Below are 25,484 nucleotides of genomic sequence, written 5' to 3'. Positions count from 1 at the left end.
CAAAACAATAATATCACGTGATTTCAATGATTGCCAATAGAATTAACCCTATTCGGCCTAGGGGGTTGGGTGTTGTTTTTGTTCGGAGGTCAAATTATTGGTAATAGCTCCTGAAATAATAGAGCCTTTGCCATTAAATTTTCCGTAAATTCCTAACTTTTATTTAGCTTCAAAAATAAAAATTGACACCTAAAGATTTTCACACCTTGAGCATGATGACATTTCTGACAGTAAGGTGTCACAAAAATTGACACTTTTCCAATACAAGTTTATTTTTTATGTCAAATATATATTGTTTAAACCATAATTTATTGAATATTTAGGAAAAAATAAGCATATTGAACTCAGGCAACTTTTTTCTAAAGCCTTTGTAAGAATGCAATAGCTATTTATAAGAACAAAGGAAGTTTTCAGTTTTTGCTCACTTTGGGCATGATGAGGGACGTCATCAAACAAATCTTTTGTCAAAAGTTACCTTGTGTGACAAGGATCTTGTGTGCCAAATTTCATCCACAAAGTGCCACTAGATCAAAAGTTAATAAGGGGTCGTACAGGAAAAGCCCTCCCTAGTTTTGAACCGCCCCTAAAAGCCTAGGTTGAATAGGGTTAAGAACTATTAAATACATTTGGGAATAAAAACTTGTTATAAAACGATTAAAACAATAGATTATAAAAAGGTATAAAATGACGTCGTTTTCTTTTAGCAATTTACCAATTTTTCTTCATCATAAGTTAGTTTGTAGAATTTCAATTTTTAATCTTGTCTTGATAATGATGCAGTAAAGGCCAGCGAAATATCAACTTATTTTAAGATCATCGTGTTTTTATTTTCAAATTTTAAAGATGCACCTTTTCGGAATTTTTTTTCTTTTATATTTTTCAGACAAAAAGACATTACCTTATAATAAAAAATCAAGTTCCTCTCCAAATTGTATGACATTTTCCCTACTTTTTCATTTCAGTTTTTTAAAAAGTGTAAAAAAATTAAGAAAAACAGAATGGAGGAAGAGGAAGATCTGCTTGTTTTGCGAATCCAAGCTTTGAAATCCTCGGCTAGAAGCAAAAATAACCAACAGGGATCCTCAAATGGCGAGACTGATGATGATGCTGAATCTCTTAGGAAGATTGCGTTAGGAAGTCTTAAGAAGGTGCAAACTCCTGATGACATTGAAACACCTTCTCATTCAGAAAAAACAGAATCAACAACACCAGCTCAGCTAAGCAATAGCCCAGAGCAGGCAGACGAACCTAATGTAGAATGTCCGCCTAATTATTTTTTGACACCAACAAAAGCTGATGGTGATCAACAAAGCAGAAACATGGAAGAACTTCATTTACGGGAAAGAGCTTTAAAGAGTCTGCTCAAAAAGAGAGTTGTCAAAACGCAATCCATAATAAAGGTAAAATTTTGAACAGTTTTTTTAAATAGTTCAAGTTTTATTAAGCACGGCTGTATTATTATCGTCCACCTCTAAGCAAAAGACGTTGTCGGACATTTTTAGATATCCGATAGCAAGTATCCCTTTTTGTGAGAATAAAAGAGGTTTTCTTCTCAATATAAAAAATAAAAACCAAATAAATAGTCGAAGTTTTCTCTTTCTAAATGAACAAAAAAGGAGAAAATATAAAAGAGAAATGGGCGATTTGCGCTAAATCTGTACCGTGTCCCGTCCGAAATCATGAAAAATAAAGTTCATTTTTTAAACATAACTCTACTTTTCTATGACAGTCTATAGCCTATATTTCATGGAAATGTACCTTGACACCACCTTTTAAGGCCTAATAATAAAGATATAGGGGCTCATGGAGCTGTTAGAGCATATGAAAATGGTAAATTGGTGGTAAAAAAAAATCAAAACTAACTTGCACTGTAGAGAGTATCACATATTATAAGGGTTGTAACAGGTGATATTTAAGTATCACTAAACTTAGGTGAAATTCTTTTTTTGTTGCATTCTTTTGATTGGCATGTAGATATTGAAAATGATTTCGGACGGACAAAATTTGCAAAACTAAAGGCTAGAATACATCAGAAAAATGTATTGAGGAAGTAAGGAAGCTGTAAAACAGCCTGAAATTGTTTGTATAAAGGCCTTCCTCAAATTAGAATAGATCTTAAAAATCTGTATCGCCTTTTTCATCTTTTTTCAAGGTGATTTGCACTAAATTTTTCCTGTCCCGTCCGAAATCCTTTTCATAAAAATCTGTTTTATTTCAAGTTTTGCTAAACTTTTTCTTTCTACATATTATCAGTAAGTATACAAGTAAATATACTACAATTTCAAATAGAAAATACTTGAGAATCTTCCACTCTTTTTGTTCCAGTTGTGGTTTTAATACAATACCTATTTTTACAGGAAAATTGTCCCGTCCGAAATCAATTCCTATTTTCAAGGTTAAAATAAAGGTATAAAAACTTACTTCAATTGGCCTGTTTGAACATTTTTCTTACCACTAGGTCTTGCTAATAACTTCCTGAATGTTAAACATTCATTTTATTACAAATTGAAACATATTTGAAAAGTTATGATTTCGGACAGGACAAATGATTTCGGACGGGACATTTTTCTAGTACCCCTGGAATCAAATCTGAAGAGCTTTGAATCTTATATTTACTCAATTAAAATATGCTCTATCCTAGATTACAATATTCAGCCATTCAAATCTTTCTACCCTGCAGAATTTCAGAAATATTGTCAATCTTATTGTGATTTCGGACGGGACATTTTTTGGTGTCACTTCCAATCACCAATGTACTGGGACCTATAGAATGTTAGCCTAATGGTAAAATCATACTTTTTGACAGGTTTTCAAACACATGCAGATTGAGCTTACTCTCAAACTTAAAAAACCTTCAATAAACACTCTTAAAATAGGGGCAATGTGCAATGATTTCGGACAGGACACATTTCGGTGTCAAAATGGACGTAAACAGAAAATCACTGCTAGAGCAAGATGGAAAAAAAGTTTCAAAACACTTTTTTTTGCAGAAAAACACATGAATAAATTGCCTATATGGAAAATCAAAATTCCAGGTCAAATACCTTCCTGGAAAGAAAGTGCTACCATAAAACTGAAGCACTTTTTTGCTAAAAATTGCCAAAACGAGGAAAAATTTACACAAAATTTATGATTGCAGAATAATGATAGACAGTTAAAACATGAAATTTTGCAGAAAGTGTACCATTACCAAGCTGTATCTGATGAAAAAAGAAAAAAATCATTAACACTTAACCTTAATGAGATATATGCAAAAAATGATTTCGGACGGGACGGTACAGATTTAGTGCAAGTTGCCCAAATAAATGAGTTCGAATGCTCTGGTAATTAAAGAGAAAACAATGAAATCGACATGTTTAGTTGAGAAAGTGAAACGTTCGAATATGATATCGAAGTTTTTTGAAAATTGGAAAGAGACTAAAGAAATGAAAGAGGAAAAGTTTCTACTAAAGAGTGAATAGTTCCATTCATACTGAGACGGAAAAATCGTCTGAGACGAGTAGTTTGTACAATGTGATCTGTGGAGAAGATCCTATTTATTGAAACATGTATGGAAAGTGCACTCCTCCAAAATGCTCATTTTCTAAATTGCTCGTCTCGGACAAATTAATCGTCTCAGTATAAATAGAACTAATGTTAAAACATATAACACAACATAAAAATAATTGGATATCGAAAATATTTAGTCTCACTTGATGATGTTCGATTTATTTTTAGATATCCTCTTTTTCTTATCGAATATTTGCTTAATATTTCCGCGATCATGATGGCATGTTATTTTTCTTTTCATTTTCTTTAGAAAGCCATTCAGAATGAGAACGTGACATCAACTTCAGTTCCTGGCAAAGGGTCTCAAAAAGTCGAGGCCATAGAAGAAAAACAAGAAGACAAACCTAAAAAGAAGGCTTTTCGGTCCAAAAGCGTCATCCAATCCACCGAATTGAGAAATTTCATTGATAATCCTGCCATGGAGGCTGTCGTCAAATCAAAACAAACTGAAGAAAATGTTGAGAATTTTGTTGCAAGTGATGACGAGCTTTCCTTATGTGCATCAGATCATGAAAATGATGATAATGTTCAATGCAATGTCATCTCCAGCTGTTTTGACCAAGAAAATGGGAATGCCGTGGATGAAAAGTTGGTTCCTCCTCCAAAAGACACTGATAACAATGAAACTTCTTCTCCAAAAGATTCCATGAGAAATGAATTGAGCCAGGAGCCTGCATTAAATGAGGCAGAACAAACTGAAGTAATAAAATCAGATGGAAAACCAGCAGTGGATTCTGTGAATAAAGATGGAGACCAGATTATAAGTAATCTTGATTCTGCCTCTTCAAGTTTACATGATATCGATGCTGGTTCTTCAAGTTCACAGGTTACTGAGATTCTTGATGAAGGAGGATGTTCAACCACTCATGCTGTTATAGATGAAGAAGTTGCTGGGCCTAGTGGATATACCTCTAAGAACATTCACCAGTCAGGTTCTGAATCTTCATCAGATTCTGTAGTTGAGATTGATGCACCACAAGGAAGATTCCCACGAACATTATCCCTGATCACTGATTCAGATGAAAGTGAGGCTGGTGTACTGCAGAGTGGAAAACAAAAGTTGCGCAAGAAAAAGAAGAAAAAGAGAACGGTGAAAGAGAAACTTTCAAAACAAGAAGGACTAATGGATGAACGAGAAGACTTGCAGGATTTGAATTGTTCTATATGTTTGGGTCCATTTGAAGATCGCACCTTCCTCAAGCAGTGTTTTCATATCCTTTTCATACTGTACTGCACCTCTATATGATGACCTTTTCATGGATTCATCGATAACTCTATGAGTCGAGTTTTTGGATAGTTGAAAGATCTGCCTGTAGACTAGATTGAGATGGATTTTGATTTGAAATTTAACAATGAGTTTCCTGAGAATTTTCAACGGTTCAAAAGCAGTTACGGAGCTGCTAGGAATCCTAATCTATTTAGTTTTCTCTGATTTTCATTTAATATTATCAACCTTAACAGTAGTACACATTCCTTTTGCTATATTTGCATCATGCAATGGAGTGAATTATCAAGGCTTTGTCCGTTGTGTAAGAAACATTTCAAAACATTGATCCATCATGTCACCAAAGAACTGGATTATGAAGAGGTTAGAAGATTTCATTTTCCCTTTGATACTTGATTTTTTTCAATCGAGGGATTTTATTGATGTTGTACTTGACTTCTATATGAATCGTGTGTACTTTAAGTATTTTAAGTATTTCAAATGCAAACTAAAATCTGTTTATATTCCTTTGTTATCACTCTAGGTCATGGTTTCAGCCCACTTTTCAGGTGCCCCTATTGAGCACGGTGCCCCCAGCAATTTAGGTCCCCTTGAAAAATTGCTTTGAGTTAGGTACCCCTATTCAGCAGATAATTTCTTTGAATTGACACTTTTTGTTCTTTTGTCATTCCTAAAATCATGCTCACGCATGAACGCCTGCTAATAAGCTTTGTTGTTATGCTATAAATATGGCGGCTGTAAATCAAAACAATCACATTAAAAAAATATAGCAAAAGATGGCGTGATGGGAAACGAAAGAAAAATTGGATGGGAAACTAGCGTGCTGGGGTAAAAAAATTCAATAATTTGAAATATTTTGAAATATTAGAATTGGAAAATATAACCAGCCCCCAGAGCCTCCATCAAGACAGCTAGGTACCCTTAATGAATAGGTAACCCCAAAGAATTGCAAGGCAGTAGCCCCCCCTCTACTAACCTGGCCTAGGTGCCCTTCAGATTTCTGGGGGGGGGGCTGATACCATGTAGGTGAATGTATATTCAGTAAACCCTCGCTCGTTCAAAAGCTTTCTATAATAATCTAATTTGTTCCAAGTTATCGCCAAAGAGAAACCCTCTTAAAATACTTTCTTATGATTCGAATATCTTTGTAATTTCAATGAATTGGACTTAAAATTAGCTGTATGACAAAATCAACTGCAATGTTTTCTTTTCAATCACCAGTACAATTATCCTGAAGAAACAGAGAAACCACCTGAGAAGAGGTCGAATGAATTTTCTGAAAACATGGATGATGGTAGAAGGTATAATAAGTTAATATCATGCAATTACAAAGTTTTATTAATAATATTAGTTGCTACTTAGTATTATCGTTGAGGATGAAATTTGATCAGCTTTTGATGTTATCCTACGGGATATTAATCAGTCTTAACCTTACTGCACAATAGTGAGATGTAATATACACACTGGTTGCCATGTGTAACGTACTAAATACATTGACGCTTAATTCTCTTTGTTTCTTCAACAGATTTCGTTACGCAAGTACGATTGTTGATCATGAAGTTTGGCGAACACGAAGAGAAGAGAGGCAGAGAATCGAATCTGAACAAACTCAATCACGCCAACAACGAAAGATTAGCAGGAGGTTGAGATGGTCAGCAACTAAGGATCGCAGGAAGTAATGAGTTCCCTTCTGCTGTCAACTTTGATACCATAGTTTACTTTCTACAACCTCGTTCCCTGCGTATTATCAGCTTTTTGATGTTTACTGATAGCGCTAGGTGATTTTTCTGGCGTCAATCAGTAACGTAAATAAAGCCTTGGATACACGGGGACGAGGTTGTACTTTCTATACAGAAATTTGCTAACAATCGTCAAAACAATAGGTAGATAATTTTTTATCTGTGCAGTTATTTCTTTTTACAAGTATCTCATTACTACTTTCTTATCGTTTTTTTTTCATATTCAGAGCAATTTATCGAATGAAAATGGTTGTTAAAGAAGTCAAGCAACGTGGAAAATCACTCACCAGAGACATAAGTAAACCTCAATTTTTTGTCACCAAATTATTTTTCACACGACAGACATAATAGTGTTCCTTGTGTCGACTTAAATTAACTAGTTTATGATGGCGGTAGAGTGACTGTCCCTGAAAAACACACAAACTCAAACTCCCTATTAAAGATCAGAGTAGTCTGTTTGAAAATAAGAGCTGCTTTCATCGTGTTCTTCTTCCTTCTTTATATCTTAGTCGATGAAAATGTTGGCAACGGAATTTCATACTTTTTTTTTCAGGTCCAGAATTTTTCAAACGTAATCCAGCCATTAAACACCGCTTGGTACCATGGTTACTGCGTGATTTGAACGCGTTGCTAGGCAACGACGATGAAATGATTCGGTTTGTGATGAGTCTCATCTTGAACCTCATCTCAAAAGTGTCGATGGAGAGCGGGGAGTTCAAAGAACAATTGCGTGGATTCTTGTTTGAAGAAACTGATCACTTTGTGGATGAGCTTGTTTCTTTCGCTAAATCTCCGTTCGATATTCGAGGTTATGATTCACATGTTGTGTATGATGTTCCACCCCCTGTTATTGAAATTGGTAAGATATTCAAACATTGTAATAACAAATTATTTGGGTTGGCTTTATGAAGGAAAAAAATGGTATCATGTAGTTGGTAAAGGCAGTCAAACTTCGTAGCTCAAGAATATTTAGTTTGGCCTTTTCAGTGAAAAAAAGAAAAAAAACTGTATACTGTAGTGTTGAAAATGTTCATACTTTGGCGAATTGGCCCCTGAAAATATTGTTATCCCTGGAATTCCGGGCACAGGAGGATATGAATTTGCCACTGATGGTACTTCGGAGTTCATTCTACTTGTAATGTCGGTTAATTTTGAAGGAATTCTGTTACGGAAGTTTAAACCAAGGGAAAAGATCCTCTTTGAGTTTGATGGACCTTAACAGAGGAGTTCGGTTCTGTTTTAGTAAAATCAAATCGCTACAGGTCTTGATAATATCTAGATAATGATAAAATATCTAATGATAAGTTATGATATCTGTACTATCTGCATGTTGATATCTGCATCAATTTCAAGTGGTTTGGGAACCTCCATGCTTTGAGTTTTTATTAACATAACCTCAACCGTCTTTCTTGTTTTCAGAGGATAGAGAAGATACAATGGAGAACAAAATTCTACACGAAGTTTTCATTGGTGACGAAGCACAATCCATATTGACAAGTATCTTTTTTTTTACCTTTTACTTTTACCAGGGATATTGACATTGAAAGGTTGACCCGTTAATGCAAGACACCCTTAGATCGGGAGAGTTACGTTATTTTGAAATGCGACCGTCTCCCCATCTTGTTCTCACGAGTTCATCCCTATCCTTTACTTGTTACCAGCTGTTCATGTGATGGGTCTATCTTTAAGAGTTTATCAATACAGCTTATCGGAATCTCCGCTAAAACAACCGCGCAAGGAGGTGAACTTTCCGATAAGCTGTATTGATATCAAGGACAAAGAGGCTTTGAATGAAAACTTTTTTGAATCAAGGTAATTTTGTAAAGAGCGCTGTTCTGTACACCAAGACACCCTTGGATCGGGAGAGTTATGTTATTTTGAAATGGGACCGTCTCCCCATCTTGTTGTCACGAGTTCATCCCTATCCTTTACTTGTTACCAGCTGTTCATGTGATGGGTCCATCTTTAAGAGTTTATCAATACAGCTTATCGGAATCTCCGCTAAAACAACCGCGCAAGGAGGTGAACTTTCCGATGAGCTGTATTGATATCAAGGACAAAAAGGCTTTGAATCTGTTTGAATGAAAACTTTTTGAATCAAGGCACCTTTGTAAAGAGCGCTGTTCTGTACGAGACGTCAGAACCAAAACTATGGATCTTCTTTTACCGGTAAACACCTTTAGAGATGAATCGATTTCTCGAATCTGAAATACACGGGTAGCAAAATTATATCAATGCAGTCAAACATATGATTACTCGAAAAAGTTCACGTGATTTTATTTCCATGTTACTTGCTTTACAACTTACCTGATAACTTTATTAGTGTAAATAAATTTGAACCAATCAGAAATAAACGTCATGTAACAAGCACATAAAGATTTCGTGATTTGTATTCAGACTTTAATTTTGCAACCTGTGTATTGGGAGACCTGTTTACCTCATAATTCTAAGAAAAAAGTTTCCTTTACAGACCAGTATGTAGCAAGCGGAGAGGAAAGCAGTAGTAACAACACAGATGTGGAAGAGAGCAACAATTCTAACCAACCGACAACTCTGGAGGGAAAGAACGAACAACAAGAACAGCAAAGTAGAGAAGAAGAAAGTGAAAGAGCAGATGAAACGGAAGAAAAGCAAGAGGGAGAGTAAGTGAATGCAAGTTTTTTGTAAGAACAAACCATATAAGAACATAAGTATTCAATGACCAAAAAGTTAGGAACAAGCAAAGAACATTGCAAGTCTTTGCAGACCCAATTTCTTAAAACTAGCATAAAAAAATGCTCACAATATGTTGAAAATAAGAGCATATTAAGAACATTTTTAGGCTTAAAAACTTAAAAAGCTAAGAACATACGTAGGCTCCAAAAATTGTGAAATTGTTTATCTCAGTTTTCATAGTGGCTCTTATCTAAGTTGTATTGGATGCTTTAGGGGAGGAGGGAAGGGACTTGCTTCTTTTTTTGGTATCTTAAGATTCACTCTTGATTCCACACTCCTCTTTTCACAGGAATCCTGTTTCCATAGAAGCTTCATTCGGAACTTCAAAGAAAAAGAAGAAAAAACACAAAAAACGAAAGAAGCAACTTCAAAATGAAAGTAAAAATGAATATGCAAATGAGATTCCAGAAGTCATCGACTTAGAAAATGATACAGAAAATAATAAAAAAAGGTTCAAAAAGAAAAAGAAAAGGAAACATGAAAAAAGGGATAAGCCTGATCAGACGGAAATTGGAAGCGGAAAGGAATTGTTAGACACGCCCCACAAAAAGAAAAAACACGATAAGCATAATGTTGATTTCCACAGTGACCATTCTTCTGAAAACGAAACCGAAAGTGGAAATAGGGGAACTTCATGTAAAGAGGATGAACATCGACACGATGTTGTCGAAATCGAAAGTAGTCATTCGGAAATCGAAAATGAAAGTCAAAATAAATCAAACAATCAAAAGAAATTGAAAAAGAAAAAGAAAAAGAAAAGAAAATCATTACGTAATGAAAATAACGAAAATGACGTCAGTGTTTTGTTATCAAGATATTTGAAAAATTCGAACAAAGACTACAATGGGTTTGAGACAGCTCAACAACTGCACAACTATTTACACACACAAGGCAATAAACATAAGAACTCACAGAAAGACATCATCAAAGAACTTCTATCCATCGAAAAATCTATGCTCAGAAATCAACGCAAGAAAGAAATGAATCGCTTACAAAACAAACAACGCCATCTTGAAGACCAACGTTCGAAAAGGCGTCGTCAAGGTGACGAAGAATACAATGAAAATGATGATGTCATTTATGAGATTGATGACCAATTGGAAAAGCTCTCGCGGAAATTGAAGAAAGGAAAATGAAGATCAAGTTTTTTTCTGGAGTTAGTTCGTTACTGGTTTCGTACCTCGAAAAAAGTTCTTTGAGCAGCTTCCATCGAGTTTATAAATTGGCTGCACAGGGCTGTTTGAAAATGATTTCTCTAATTTTTAAATCACGCTATGTAAATAAATTTTTATTTTTCAATTTTATTTGATATTTTCGTAATCTTATTTTAAAACATTTTCAAATTAAAAGACTCTGTAAAAATCTAGGGCGGGGAGCTAGCCAGCAAAAAAGTATTCTCTATTCTAATCTAACTCTTCATTGTTTTTTTTATTTCAAGCAAACAAAATAACAATAAAACACAAAAAAATATATAATAAGAACAATCAAGATGTCAGACGCGAGAGATATTTTGGGCCTGGACTCCAGTTCTTCACAGAAACCAACGGTTTGTATGAATTATATTGTTACTTTTGATAATTCTTCGAGTGAAACTGACAGTAATGTACATACTTTATTAATATTAATGGATGGATGTCACCCCAGGTTGTAAACTCCGATAGGAGCCTTTTGAAGAAAGAAGATAGATAATAGATGATAACTCCCCCCCCCATTTTGTAGATATTAGTACAAATAAAGGTGGGTTTGTTTCAACAAAGACAATGCTCTACGTAAAGGAACATAAGATAAAATAAGTTAAAACCTTTTTTAAAATGTAGAACAAAGAGTGGTATAATTTGTTTATTCATCAATTTTAATTTACAAGCTTTTCACATTGAATTGACACTAAGACCTTTAAAAAGTTTCATAATCTACAATGCCGGACAAAAGGTTGTAGACAAATGAAATTTCCGTGAAAAATGATGAGAAATAGAGCAAAATGACTCTTCAATGTGTCTGAAAGGGGATGGAAGTTAAGAAAAACACTTTTGAAGTCGTTGCATTGCTTTTGAATTGCTTTTGAGGGAACCACAAGCAAAAAATCAGCGTTTTGGATACTGGTGTAAGCCAGTTAATCAAGCCCTTGTGGTTTGCCCCTGCGGTTAGACTGCAGTGGGTGACTTTCAAAGACTTTGAACAGCTTTGAATGGGTTTGGAAAGCATCCAGAGCCTCTTGGGAACTTGTTTTTGATCGATATTGCAGTATTTTGCAAATATTGCAGAAGTCTACAAACCTTTTGTCCAGCATTGTACCTACAAAACATACAAGTTTGTTCAATCCACAATCTTTCTAATGATTATCTCCTTAATGTTTTGTAGAAGAAGACACGGAAGATTAGCGACACATCGTTTAAGAAACCAGGAGGCATGCATCGAGAGTTGTACGCCCTTTTACAGAGTGACTACAGGTAGCCATGAATTGATTTGCTCTTGTAATTCTTCATAAAGCACAAAGGGGATTTACATTCCAATTACAGAGGCTTGTTCTTGATCAAGCGAATTTAGTAACCTTACATTGGTAATATGTGGACTGATGTGGAAAGAATAAAACGAGCGGTATACCTTTTTGCACGAATTAAATATATCTTCAAGCCTCTTCTATTGACACCACCTGCTGTTTGCTACGTTAATAAAATGTCACGAAGGGGGTATTACTCTTGCCAACCGACAGGGATGTGCTGCTGAAGTTCGCAAAATGGACCCTAAGTGGGAGTCGTTTTTTTGAAAAAAGTTTTCTCAAAATTTTCAATATTTTTTCCAAATTTCCTCAAAAAGGAGGGTACTTTGACCAGCGGCACATGTTCGTACCCATTTCTGCCCAAGTACCCCCCCTGGGTAAATGTCAACAAAAAAATGCTTTATAGAAAATACTTAATGATTTTATTTCTCCACTCTTTCCAACAGTCGCGATCCACCAATGCTACAGCCTACAGACACCACTTGTTACAAGCAACCCAAAGCAAAGATTGGGCGAAGTCGCGTCCGCCCATGGGCCTGGATGGCGTTCACTAATCCCGCCCGTTCTGATGGATTGAAATTATGTCATTGGCGACGAAAAGCGGATGAGGGGAAAGAATATCCGTTCGCACAGTTCGGTAAAATGAAACATGACGTCATCTATTCGGATGAAGAATATGAGGTAATTGTGACGTCATTTCATTACGTAATTCTTGTGAGAATGGTTTTGGTTACAAAGAATGACTCAAAGAGAAAAGAGTGCCCTCTAGAATCAACCACTGAGTTCGGTCGTACACTTTATAATTTAAATTTTGGTGACATTTTTCTAAGAACCAAACCGATGATAATGATTCTATAAAAAATATCTTTTTGGTATGGATAGTCTAACATCTCTCTGATAACATCGAATTCCTTCCTTGAGTTTTTATTGGAAAATCCATATAGCAGTTTTCTGACTAAATTGCCTACTTTAGCCCTACATGTTTAGATGTATTTTGTTGTTGAATGAAGAAAGTTATTTCGATTTGTTCGCCTTTTCAGATGTATTTGAAAGACGAGACAGGGAATTGGTCGCAAGAAGAAACCAACTATTTGTTCGAATTATCCAGGTATTTCTACATTTTTTATGACATTTAAACTCATCAAAATGCATAATAGTGTAGTGACGATCATTCTTGCACTTCGTACGGAAGATCATGGTTCGATTCCCACTCTACGATTCGCTTGGCAAGTGAATGTTTCGCCTGGGTCAACCCATACCATGTGAGGGATACTATACTGTAATATGACAATGTGGGGAAGTATGCCAGACATTGAGTATCTGGTTTGGTGAAGTTACTCACATGGATTAGAACTCGCGGAAGCAATCGTTCTCACCTGCCTGTTCGAGTAATTTCGCCGATGTGCCTTGGCTCTGTTTCAACGGTGTCTGGCAAGCGGTACGTGTGAAGTTCATCAATAAAGTGCACGATGATCAGCACCAGGGCTTTCATATCTTAGTTTCTTTCTTTGACTGTTTAAGAAACCATCCTAAACCATCATACTGTTCGTATTGGTTTGATCATCCTTCCATAGAAACACGACTCTTTTTTCCCAAATTTGGACGTATTGAAAGTATAATTGATTTCGACATCACTTGTGACTAAATCAAAGGGATCAGAGTTGTCAGGTTGATTCTGAAAATTTCCTATTACAATTTTGTTTCAGACAGTTTGACCAGCGCTTCGTGGTGATGACCGATCGCTATGACAACAACAAGTATCCAGTAAATATATCTATGTGTCTCATTCAAACAGGTTGAAGGGTAGTTTAATCTTCCCCAAAATATTCCAAACCTATCACGAAAATTCTCTGAATTTCCAAAAAGGTTTTTTTGCCAGTTCTTTAGTTTACAACTTTTATTAAGTTTTTGTATTTGTCGAGATTTCAAGACGTCTACCTCCAATAAAATGACTTTCATATGATATTTGCTAGTTGCATATTTGTAAGTTCTTTAGAGCGTTGGGTTCTTGTGGCACGGTTTTACAAAAATTTTCTTCTATGAGTTAGAACTTAGTTAGTCGTAGTTTTTTATCTTATTTTAATATGTCAACACTCTTTCTAGGATTACTGTGGTGTCAATGACTTTTGCATGATTTACACATTTTTCATCTTTTGTAGAATAGAGTGATGGAAGATATCAAGCTACGCTATTACGATGTCGTGCGGAAGCTTTTGATCGCGCGTACACCGCCTGGTCAAGAAACACAAGATCTACCGCCAGTCTATGATGCGGAACATGAGAAAATGCGAAAAGAACAATTGATCAAACTTTTCAATCGAACTCCTGAAGAGGTTAGTCACAGAGCTTCAGAATTTTTTCATGCTAGGGGAAGTGTTTACTCAAAACCAGCCTGTATGTTATTCATCAGAATCTCATACTCTTCCGTAGATACGAGAGCTCCGGATACTTTATTCCTTTTGGAAATAAAGACCCTCTGAGGACCGCCCTGTTCCTTTTGTGCGTCGGTACGCGATACGATACATCTTGACTTTTCGTATTTAAAATATTTCATGGAAATTAGCTAGACTATCGGGTTACCAAGCTAATCAATTGGCTTAGCCAGAAAAGGACTTTTTCCAAATAACATGGCCTAAAAATATAATAGGCAGCAAAGTCCGAATATAAGCATCTTTCTGATCTTTTTGTAAAAACTCAAGAAAGAAAACAAGATCATCAGAAAGATGCTTATATTCGGACTTTGCTGCTTATTATATTTCATCAAATTGTCTGGTTTTGCTGGTTTTTATGGCCTACGAAAGGTGACTTCTTTTTTATATCTTGTTAGTTCGAGCTTTCTGTACATAGATAATATGAAGTGGTGAAGTAATAAGGTACCTCACTGAACAATCTGTGGTCTCTTCATGGATAACGGCTTCTTTAGCAAAGAATGCTTACTTACTTTCTCAACAAACTTTTTCCTTCATTAAGGTTGAAGAGGAGGAAGTCCTGGTACAACAGCTCAAGAAAATCGAATCTCGTAAAAAGGAGCGCGAAAAGAAGTCGCACGACTTCAACAAACTAATTACGGCAGCCGAAAACAAACCGTCTTCTCTATCGCTTCTTGGATCCAGTGACGGGAGTGGCTTTTCGTCGCATCACACGACAGCTGATGGACACATCATTAAGTGAGTCATTCGTTCCCCTCCTTTGTTACTTAAGAAATAATTCTCTCTTGTTACGTACTTCTCTGTTCGTTGTATCTATCAATCTCTCCAACCGTTCTGATTGGTTCAAAACTGAGTTTAAAAGTTATAAACCTTTATCGCACAACAATCTTTCTTAGATTTTTTTCTAAACTTTTACAGTGTAGTGTCAATAACTCGAACACGCACGAGAAAAGCAAATTTGTTCGAGTTAAGAAAATTTCGAGTTATGGATTAAGGCTTATAAGGCATTGTTAACTAGCCATAGAACTTGTTCGAGTTAAGGAGATGTTCGAGTTACAGAGGTGTTCGAGTTACAGAGGTTCGATTTGTAGAGGTTCGAATTCAAGAGACTGTATTTTTTGTCGATCTCAGGAAAGAGAAGAAACTGAAAACAAAGAACAAGAAACGGCGCGCTGAGTCTACCACAACTTCCAGCGCATCGAGCGCCACTTCCACCACAAATACAGAGACCTCCCACAAGACAACTTCCAACAAAGAACAACAGTCGGCTGCCATTCGATTCCCGGAGATTAAAGGTTCCGGTGTTTTCCTGAGAAGCAGTAAAGTAAGATGTTTAATTCATTTAAATTGCAGCTCGATATCGGAGTGTTTTCCCGTCCAAATACTCTCGAGTACCTAATAAGCATCCCCCGCTAATTATTTTTGCGAAAATTTTCTTTCCACCCAGAACATTCTTATTCCAAGCCTCCCCCCCACCCGCTTTTTAATATTTGGGAAAATGTTTTTGAAAGTTTCCCCTTTTGCCTTAATTCTGCTGTATTAGCCTCCTTTTCAAAAATTCCAAACAGGACATTTTAATTCCAACCCCCCCCCCCTGCTTAATAATTTTCAAGAATTTTACACCCACCCACCCTGCATATTCCAAACCCCGTTTATTAGGTACCTGAGATTAAACTTTCTTATTTTGTTATCAAAAATAAGTTAGGAGAGTTTCTGTTTAAAAATATTGCACTCAAATTGATGGAATTAGATTTTTCATAAATTACGTCACAGCCAATAATGCTTACCTCGTTTTCAAACTATTGCGCCGATGGTGATTGATTCCCAGAGGAGTTCATAAGAAGTTAACTCTATTTATACAAGTGACACTTGAAGACTCAAGGGATATAATCACCTTGGTAATGGTTTCAAAACGAGCCAGTCGTTGCACTCAAAACAATTTATGAAAGATCCTATCTCTGGTTGTTTTGCAGAAGAAATCTATTGTTATGTGAATCACATTTCAGCGTTGCAACTTTTCCGTCTGTAGACGAATATCCGTCCAGTTGAGATACAAATATATCATTTCCGTCTTGCCAGTAAGAGGGTTTTTGGTTCAAATGACCATCTAATCCTAAGGTTTCCGTCCATATTCACAAAACCTAGTTGCAACACTGACATTTGTTTGTGGGATTGGCTTTACAATTCCTTTTTACTCTGTTCCAGTTAAAAATGCCACCGTCAGTAGGGAACAAGAAAACGAAAGCGGTGGAACAACTTCTGGAAGAACTTGGTGTTGATGTCATCCCTATGCCGACTGAAGACATTTGTCAAAACTTCAACGAATTACGAAACCAACTTCTGTTGTTATACGAGTTAAAACAAGCTCTTGCCAGCTCTGAATACGATCTCCAAACACTCAAGTATGTTTTACTTTCAAAAGCTTTTATTTTTTGAGCTACTTTTACAAATCACTTCCATATTTTATATTACTGACCTACAGCAGCCCTCACATTTTGAAATTGTTGTTGTATGCATGTTATTTCTCGTAATATATTTTTTCGTAATATTACATTTGTTTCTTTATTTCCACAGAATGCGTTACGAGTTGATGTGTCCAGGCAAAAGTGCTTCTGATCTTGTCGGTAATTAACGCTTTTTGGCAAAATTCTACAATAGTGCAATGATAATTGCTGGTTGGTCTCTAAGGGTGCAAGATGGCATGCCGCCCATACGATGAGTTGAACTGACGAGAGAGTTGTCTGAAATGAAAGAAAGAAGATAGCTATTACGCCCTACACGCTATCGCCTGCATAATGTATTATTGACATGAGTTCTTCACCGGAACATAATAACTATTAGTCATGAATTTTTCCCCTTATGTATTTTCAATGAAGTGAAGACAGTCACTCTCATGTTGTCTTCTGGCCAGCCACCAGAACCGTTGGAAAACCAACGGATCCGGCGAGACTCGAACTCACAACCATGCCATTCGTGGGTATTTGCTCTACTATCGAGCTACGGGTCCATGTGGTACTCGTGTGAATTGAATTCTTGTCTAATGACTGGACTGAGACAGTGATATGGGAGAAATCCATCTCCACATTGCTAGTGTGTTGGAATCCACCAACTACTACACTAATGGATAACTACAAGACAAATATTGTTCGGCCTCTTACTTTGTGTTTTTAAGTGGAAAATCTTTTCATGTTTTCTTTACAGGATTTTCAATCGATCTTCCCGAAAGCTCTGCTGCTGAGGTACGTTGACAGAATTCTTTTTTTCACACCTTTTTTGAGTTCAATATGTATACCGTATTTCCTGCGCTTCTTTAGTTTTCGTAATTTTAGGTACGACGCTCATTACAGGGCGGCGCTTATTTCGAAATTTTAGATTTCAAGTTTTTGCCTAATCTTGGGAAAAAGAGTTATAAAATTTGGGGTTCTATGAGAAAGAATTAACGGACATGTGTGGTGATGTTTTCTGTTCTCTTGTTCTCTAACAAATATAACAAGGATAAGTTTGCATCTGAAGGTGTGACGCTTAAGGCACATTTAAACTCGAAAAGATTGTTTTGAAACTGAAGAATGAATTTACAAGATTGACCACTGTTGTCAAAAATGGCTTTCTATGGCCTTAAGATGGATATTTCAACGACTCTGTGGGCGTCCAGTGGGTGTACGGCGCGCGAACGGTGGGCGGAGCCTAATCCATTTTTACCACCGTACATGTCCCACCGTTGCGTCACAGCATAAAAGATGTCACGAGTCCGAAAGGGTTGACCCGCTCATTAATCTGTTGAGTCTGTCTCCTCAAAATTTAGCAGCAGCTAAAAGTCTCAACTTTAGAAATGGTCCGATTTGGCTGAAATTTTCGTGGTCAACAGTTTCAGCCTCAACAAAAAAGATAAGAAAAAAACAGAATGCAGGCTTTTTGATAGAGATAAACTAAGCCCGTCTTCAAAATCAAATCGAATGAGTGCATCTTCCACAGGGCCCACGCCAAGTGGGGGGGGGGGGGTTAATGAATATAAAGTCTAAGGAGACGAACTTAAAATATTTACTTTGCAAAAAAGAAGTGGGGGTCATGGCCCCCTGCCAAATGACACCCCCCCCCGTGGCGTGGGCCCTGCTCTAATCTCGTACCCAGAGCATCTGCACCACTATTTGATTTTACTGATGGACGTGGTAAAATCTCCTTCTTTTTTCGTGAGTGCTATCAGAATCATAAAAAAGGGAGTAAAGAAGCTGCGTTCGAGTTTGTTTATCTTCAACAAGAAATGCAAAATTATAAATTGAAAAAATCCAAAAATACTGATAATAATCTAACTGGTCTTTAAGTAAAATAGGAGCGAGATTTTAACTGATGTACAATTTAGTTTCTTCAGAGAATTTTTATTGTGAAATTTTGCATACGAAAGTAAAGGATTTACTGCACCCCCAATCATTCCATTTTTCAGCAGCGTCCTCGAAAAATGATACACAGTCTTGATTTCCAGAATTGTTTGGCTGTCCGTTTTCAAAATTCGTGTATGTTGCAGTTTTTCCGTCACTCCACCGAGTGAATGAGCCTTCTACCTGTTTATCAGACAAACCTAAAAGAACATAAAAGTTGCTGTAGATTCTCTGCTTGAAGGGTTATTATTTAAAAAGAATATCAAAGATTCGTTCACAAAAGTTAACCGAACACCGACTTTGCTCCTTGCTGCATCTCCTATAATAAGCCTTAAAAGATATGTAGAATAAGAATGCTTCCAGGTCCCGGCTCCAGGTCCAGCATTGAAATTTTACACTATACAACCCCTTTTTACAGACCCGGTAGGATTTTTTCAACCAGCAAGGATAATAACTAACTGAAACTCGAAGGGGGGGTTTGAATTTCCATTTTTAAACATAATTTGTGGGGATGGAAAAAATGGCACGCATTATTTTGCAGTGAGGATGATTTTCGGCTGGGGGACGATATTTTGGCTATTTTATCCATTGGGTCTGCTGCGGGAAGGTGATGTCACTCTGAAAGCTTTCTATTTCATACTCGTTGAATTCTGAATAAACTTTCAACCTATCATCTCTTGTTAGCTAAACTTACCTATCCAGTAATTATTGCGTCCGCCAGGTGTCAATCCATACACAAAATCATTCTCCTGCTTGCTCTTAATACTTGCCAAGTGACCTCCTTTTGAAATGCAATATAACTCTGCATTATACCATGTCTTCTTTTGATTTATGTACGCATAGCAATCCCCTGAATACTCGGTCCAGCCACTACCACATTCCTCTGTTTTAAAAAAAGTAGAAATCAAAAGTATTTTGATGCATATTTGACCTAGTTTATACTTTATGACTATATCTATGTGTGTGAAATCATATCAATTTAATTGAATATTTCAAAGCTTTGACATTTTATACTATTTACATGACAAATGGATCTGAACAGGTCCATTTTCTAAGTAAAATCACCTAAAAAGTTTTCTACTCACTCTCAACTCGAGTAACAGCTTCAACCTGTTTTCCGCTCTTGTTGTTTCTAATCGTGCAGCGATAAGTTCCCTCTCCTCGAACAGAAGCTTTGACCGAAATCAAGTTCGGTGTTCTAGTTGTCTCTTCTTGAATAAGTTCACTGGATCCTACTCGGGTAATTTTACCAGACATACGTTGGCTATTTCCGTATGCTGAACAGTGGATCTCTGCAACTTGACCTCCTTCTTGTTTAAGAAAGGCTGGTGACGATTTTTCGATTTCCATCGCCTTAACTTTGAGTTGGATATTCGCTTTTGTTTTCCCTGAAATTTAATCAATAATGAATTGTATAAGAATATCCAATGTTATGTATTATCAAGATTAGGTATCCCCACACGGACTCACTCAAATTTCAGCATTTTATGTCCTTTATTTCTCCAGAAGGAGGGAGGGGGGGGGGCACTCAAGGTCAATGACCTACCGTACGTGCGGCCCTTAAGGGTATGTTTTTCACAATCAGAAAAAATAGACTACAAGGAACGAAATGAAGATGAGTGAAGATGAGTGAAAGTGCACTCTAAGGGTGTAAAAAGTGAGCAAAACGAAAAATGTTTGTTCATCTAATTTAAGATGACGAGAATTTCACCGTTGTATCTTACCAAGGAAGTTTTCAGCTTCACAAACATAAAATCCCTCATCTTTGAACTGGATATTCGAGATCTTCAGATTGTCACCTTGAACTGTGAAACGACCGGCTGGTAATGGCCAAAAGATTCTTTTCCATGTGATTTTTGCTGGTGGATTTGCTTGAACGTCACATTTTGGGAAATCGAAAGTGATTCCTTCAGGTGCAAACACTAAAGTCTCTCTACTGAGAATTTGTGGCTTTGCTAAAAAAGTATACAGAAAAATATGATCAGATGAGATGGAGTTTTTATAAGATACTTTAATAATTGGTCATTTGAAGTAATAAAAATGACGTGTTAGTTTGTTGATTAGATTTGTTAGATTGTTTTATTACTGGTTAATAACCAACCAAATCAAATAAGAGCTTGTAAAAACTCCATCTCGTCCCAATATAATACAATGTAAATCCTAATCTTGCCAGGGACCAATTCTAGTCAAATAAAGTTTTTTAGATCATTTGACATGATCATAAAAATTGATTCCACCGATAATTATATAGAGATTTAAACTCAGAGGTGCTTATTTTTGCTTGCACTTGGACATGAACTTATTTTCATATGAAATTTTCAACATATACTCCCTAAAAATCCCTTGAAATTTCTCTATAATATCCCTATAACTTACTTAAAACAGTTAAATTGCCAGATTCATAAGCTTCACCAAGCAAACTTTTAGCACTGCATTCAACACGTCCTTGTTCACCCCAAGTCACGTTATGTATCGTCAAATGACTCGTGATCTCGAATCTTTTTTTGTCAACTGTGGAATCTACCTCGAAGCTCTTTGCTGGAACTTTCCATTCAATGTCTGGAATTGGATTACCATAAAATTTGCACTCGAACACTTTAGTTTTTGTGATGTTAACTTGACCATGGCTCAATGTGCTTGATACAAGCTTCGGCTCTTCGAGGCCTGGTCCTGCTGGGCCTGGTGGACCCTTCAGAGCAGAACAACAAAAACATTAAATAAATGAGGAATGGTTTTGAGATTTATGAAATATTTGGTCAATGAATATAAATAAAGGTATCAAGAATGTTACAGGTCTAAATCCAATATCCTGTTCGTCTAGATTCTACGAGCGATTTTTAAAGGGGTTTAGTTTTAAATATGTAAATATGTAAATGATTCGATTTATATTCGATAAAAATTTTTTCGCATAAATAAATTTGAATATGATAGTTTTAGTGATTTTTCTTTGATTGTAATTTGGTTATAATTTGGTTAGCACTGTACGAGGTGTGTGAATGAGTGTCAAAACTTATTCAAACTTACTTAAAAAGTCAACATTATAATGCAATTTGAATTTACCCTAATACCTTTCTAAATCTGCACAGGAATCAACCTTTAATCTCTACCCAGAAGCTCTTTTGTAGAAGCTCCACTCTCCCACTTTAATAATTCAACTTTAAAATTATTCATCAAAGAAAAATCTTTTTTATTTTCGCCCCTTCTCTCTTGTAGAGATATCTTACCGGAGGCCCTGGTGGTCCTTGAAGACACCTTGATTTTCCATTGCCAGTTTTGTCTTCAGTAACCACTGTTCTCCTTTCATCTTCACACTTTTCTAGAGAAATTAACTAACATCTTCAGAATTTAAATATTATAGACAGTTCCTTATCATAGACCTGGTAGGATTTTTTCAGCCAATGGGGGTAAAAATAACTCGATTGAGTTTATTGATATGCCATGTTTTATTCATTGCTGGGGATTTGAATTCCATTGTTTTCAAGTCAGAAAACTGACTGGAATGGAAAAAAAGCACAATACTTTGCAGAGAGGGTTTATTTATTTGATTATTTTCAGTGAGGACAAATATTTTCCTCTGGGGCCCGTACTTTTGCCAATTTTGTCAGTGAGATGGGGTCTTACCGGGTCTACGAGAAATTGTCTATAGAGAACTTACATATATTGGGAAGAGATCGATATTCAATAAGTTTAGATCGATAAAACATTTTACCTTTCTCACATTTGAATAAATCTTTACATAACTTTTCTGCAGGAAAGTTCGATGTGAAATGTTTCAAGATTTGGTTGACTTCTTTGTAAATTGTTTGATTGGATTGCTTCTGTATGAAATTGATGAGTTTTTGTTGATCAAAGAACGAAGACCACTCCTCCTTTTCATCGTTTGCAACATCCCTCCGAGTCCTGGTTTTCTCACCTGAAAATGTATTTTTCGAATGCCGTACAAAAATGCTCACTTATAACTGAAGCTTTTTGAAACGGATCCGTGCTCCTATACTGCTGTTTGTTTTGTAGAGGTCTGTGATCCAGACTAGACATTTCTGCATCACCCTGTTTTATACAGGATGTCTAATAAACCCTCGCTTGCACATATTCGACAGCAATTTTGGTCTAAAGTCTGTCTCAAAATAATTTGCAGCTGAGACAAAAATGGCTGAGACAAAAGTTACAGCCATTTTTTTCTCAGCTGCAAATCATTTTGAGATAGACTTTAGTTGCAATGATCTTATGAATAAAGAAAAAAGTTTCAAAAAGGCAAATTTACCTTGAGAATTTTGTTGTAATTCCACAAAACGAGAATTGATCTCTTGATACTGTACAAAATTCAACACTGAAAGACATCCAAATCCAACGACTAAAAACCATGTCAACTTCTCCATTTTAGAATCGATCGACTTTTTGCTTTATTCGTTAAATTTTGAACTTCTCCTTTTTAGTCTCTCTGATTTTCTTCCTCATTTATACGGAGATTTTAGGGGTAAAGAGCTCTCTATTTGATGTCCTTATACAAACATTTTGATTGGTTCAGGGTGACGTCATGAGATTACATAGCCAATCAGAAAACAGTATTAGGGAAAACTGACAGTTTTTTGTTTAGCTTTAACCGAAATCTGAGCGTTTCGCTAGAAATCTGACACTAAAAACGTAAAAAAGACAATTTGGAAAGGTCAATCTTAAGGAGGTCCTCAATAAGAATAATATTTTTCTGTGCGTATGATAAAAAGGGAATTCTAAAACGAACAATGAAATAACTTATTCTCTAATGTCTGTCGCGATAATAACTACCTTTAAATCTGGTATATGGGCCGCGCAACTTTTTTTTGGAAATAGGTGGCTTTAATTCATATATGGGCGATTCGACTCTAGATTATTGATCTAAATGTACGTTTAAATTTCGATTTTATTTCGAAAAGCTCAAGTCTTCAAGACTCCAACCCAAGGTAATTCTGGTCCCTGCAATATCATAGAATAATTTAGAGATGGAAAAACAGCTTCTCGAAAAACAATGAGAATACGGCTCGTCACATGTCAGGTCCTTTACCCTTAAGGGAGTTTGTTTTGGTTAATGGATTTCTTTTGTTTTTGATTAAAAAAATCTGCATAATTAGCGTGATGTGATGAAATTCTTTTGTACTGATTATGTCTTTACTCTCGGGTACCTAATAGCCGGGGGGCGCTAATTAATTTTTCAAAAAATTTCCATCAGGACATTCTTATTCCAACTCCCCCCCCCCGCTTATTGATTTTTGGAAAAAATATTTGGAAAGTTGTATTAGCCTCCTTTTCGAAAATTTTCTGCCCAGGACATTTTTATTCCAACCAACGAGAAATTGTTTTTAACAATCATTACGGTAAAACAAAACAAAACAAAACAAAAAATAAATAAATAAAAATTTAACCGAATTTCAAAATCCATATTACATTCAACGTGAATTCTACCTTTCAGGAGACGTCTGTGGGAAGTGGGCAATCCAGCTCCCAACTTTTGATCGATACTGTCGCCCCTCTCTCCGCCATAGGATCTGTAAGTGTGTTATAACCGTTCAGTTAAAAAAGAAATGAGTGTATACCTTATCGACCAAAACTTAGTCGGCCTTCATTTTAGTCGGCCTTAATTATTAGTCGGCCCTAATTTTAGTCGGCCCTAATTTTAGTCACCAAGCCAAAGTTTAGTCACTTAGGGCCGACTAAGGTAGTCATAATTTCCCGGACTTCATGCGTTCCTTGTGAAGTATCTGCTGCTTGTTGTTTGTTTCTTCCTTTCATGGGTTTCCCTTGGAGAAATAGCGGGGGTGGACGCATCGAGATTCATTTTACTGACCCAATCCCGAGGAGGTGGTATATTTTCAAAATATTTTGATCAAGTTTCATAGGCCTTGAGAGTTGAATAAATGGAAAAAGTTTGTTCATTTTCATTGGTTGCTGAAATGAAATTTACTAACTCCTTTGCATTGATTTTCTCTAGAAAAAGTCATTTGTCCTCCCACTTTACGCCCTCTCACCTCCCACTGAACGCCCTCTCTCCCTTTTTTCTAATCTTCTATTGATATTGTGATTTTCAGATAATTTTCTTTGGTGTCACTATCTTTCGTAAGCTTTGATAATTCATGAGACATTTTTTTGTCTTTTTAGCGAAAGAGGCGGACAGCTGCAGTCATGCTCGAGAACAATTCGTGGAAGAAATCGCGAAAGTAATTGAACTTCGCTCTATACTTTGTATATAACTTATCGTATATTGACAATTTCAATATTTTATCCATAAAGCAAGCAATTTGTTTGAGTCTCTTTTATACCTAAAAACTCCAAAACCGGGGTATCATTTGCATTCACTAATATCTGGAGATTTCTTTTCGATTCACTCTTTATTATCTTTCCAACAAGCACAGAACCGCTAATCTGATCAATCTAAATTCTAAAATCAAAAATTCGAATAAACGATGGGGTGTTAGAAAATGTTCAAAATTTAATAAACGGGGGAGGGAGGTTTTAATTGCCGGCGAGTAAAATAAGGGATCTTCTCTTTGACAGCTGAAAAAATTCTTATAAATTGATAAACAGGGGGGTCCAGCGCGGGGGGGAGGGTTCGACAAATTAACCAGCCGTTTATTTGGAACCTAAGAGTACTGAAAATAAGATGAGTTGTTCCTCAACAGAAATGTTTTGGTTATGGTGGTGTATAATTTTTAATTGTATTGCCGTACATCGATTTTTTAAATCCTAGAAAGATTTTCGAACAAGTTATTCAAATTGAATTTTGAATTGACTACCATGATATTCAATGATAACATTAGTTAAAGGGGAACTTAACAAATTTTTAAAAATTCTAAAAGAGATTTTTTCAGACTCATACATTGATTTGAAACTGTTTCCAAAAGGTTTCCCCACTCAGTTCCTTCGTTTTTACTTCACATCGTTTAAAAAAGATCTCTCTTTATTAGATAAAAATGAAGGTGCGCGTCT

At 36.1% G+C, this 25,484-nt stretch overlaps 3 protein-coding genes across 3 annotated transcripts; 2 read left to right on the top strand and 1 right to left on the bottom strand.

Moving 5' to 3' along the window:
- The first annotated feature begins 962 nt into the window (after positions 1-962).
- Positions 963-10,448, top strand: LOC136809467 (E3 ubiquitin-protein ligase Topors-like). The gene is made up of 10 exons (XM_067066000.1): positions 963-1,400; positions 3,800-4,760; positions 5,019-5,137; positions 5,996-6,075; positions 6,300-6,449; positions 6,741-6,811; positions 7,067-7,372; positions 7,933-8,010; positions 8,984-9,155; positions 9,518-10,448. Exons 1-10 carry the CDS (start codon positions 999-1,001, stop codon positions 10,362-10,364), a joined length of 3,186 nt encoding a protein of 1,061 aa, XP_066922101.1. The 5' UTR covers positions 963-998; the 3' UTR covers positions 10,365-10,448.
- Positions 10,449-10,663: 215 nt separating this feature from the next.
- On the top strand, positions 10,664-24,795 carry LOC136809465 (DNA methyltransferase 1-associated protein 1-like). The gene is made up of 13 exons (XM_067065999.1): positions 10,664-10,774; positions 11,587-11,675; positions 12,172-12,406; positions 12,766-12,833; positions 13,432-13,489; positions 13,885-14,058; positions 14,696-14,892; positions 15,286-15,478; positions 16,360-16,556; positions 16,729-16,778; positions 17,356-17,393; positions 23,971-24,048; positions 24,657-24,795. Exons 1-13 carry the CDS (start codon positions 10,718-10,720, stop codon positions 24,717-24,719), a joined length of 1,497 nt encoding a protein of 498 aa, XP_066922100.1. The 5' UTR covers positions 10,664-10,717; the 3' UTR covers positions 24,720-24,795.
- LOC136809464 (uncharacterized) lies at positions 18,382-23,012 on the bottom strand. Its single transcript, XM_067065998.1, has 8 exons — positions 22,789-23,012; positions 22,237-22,440; positions 21,752-21,843; positions 20,904-21,216; positions 20,252-20,482; positions 19,613-19,915; positions 19,222-19,410; positions 18,382-18,727 (listed from the first exon to the last, which is right to left on the bottom strand). The coding sequence occupies exons 1-8, from the start codon at positions 22,901-22,903 to the stop codon at positions 18,528-18,530; spliced, it is 1,647 nt and encodes a 548-aa protein (XP_066922099.1). The 5' UTR covers positions 22,904-23,012; the 3' UTR covers positions 18,382-18,527.
- Positions 24,796-25,484: the final 689 nt, after the last annotated feature.

Source organism: Clytia hemisphaerica, unplaced genomic scaffold (assembly GCF_902728285.1).
Source record: "Clytia hemisphaerica strain Z4C2 unplaced genomic scaffold, Clytia hemisphaerica genome assembly, whole genome shotgun sequence".
Lineage (NCBI taxonomy): Eukaryota > Metazoa > Cnidaria > Hydrozoa > Leptothecata > Clytiidae > Clytia > Clytia hemisphaerica.
Note: the sequence above shows the minus strand (reverse complement) of the source record. Positions and strands in the feature narration are given on the sequence as shown.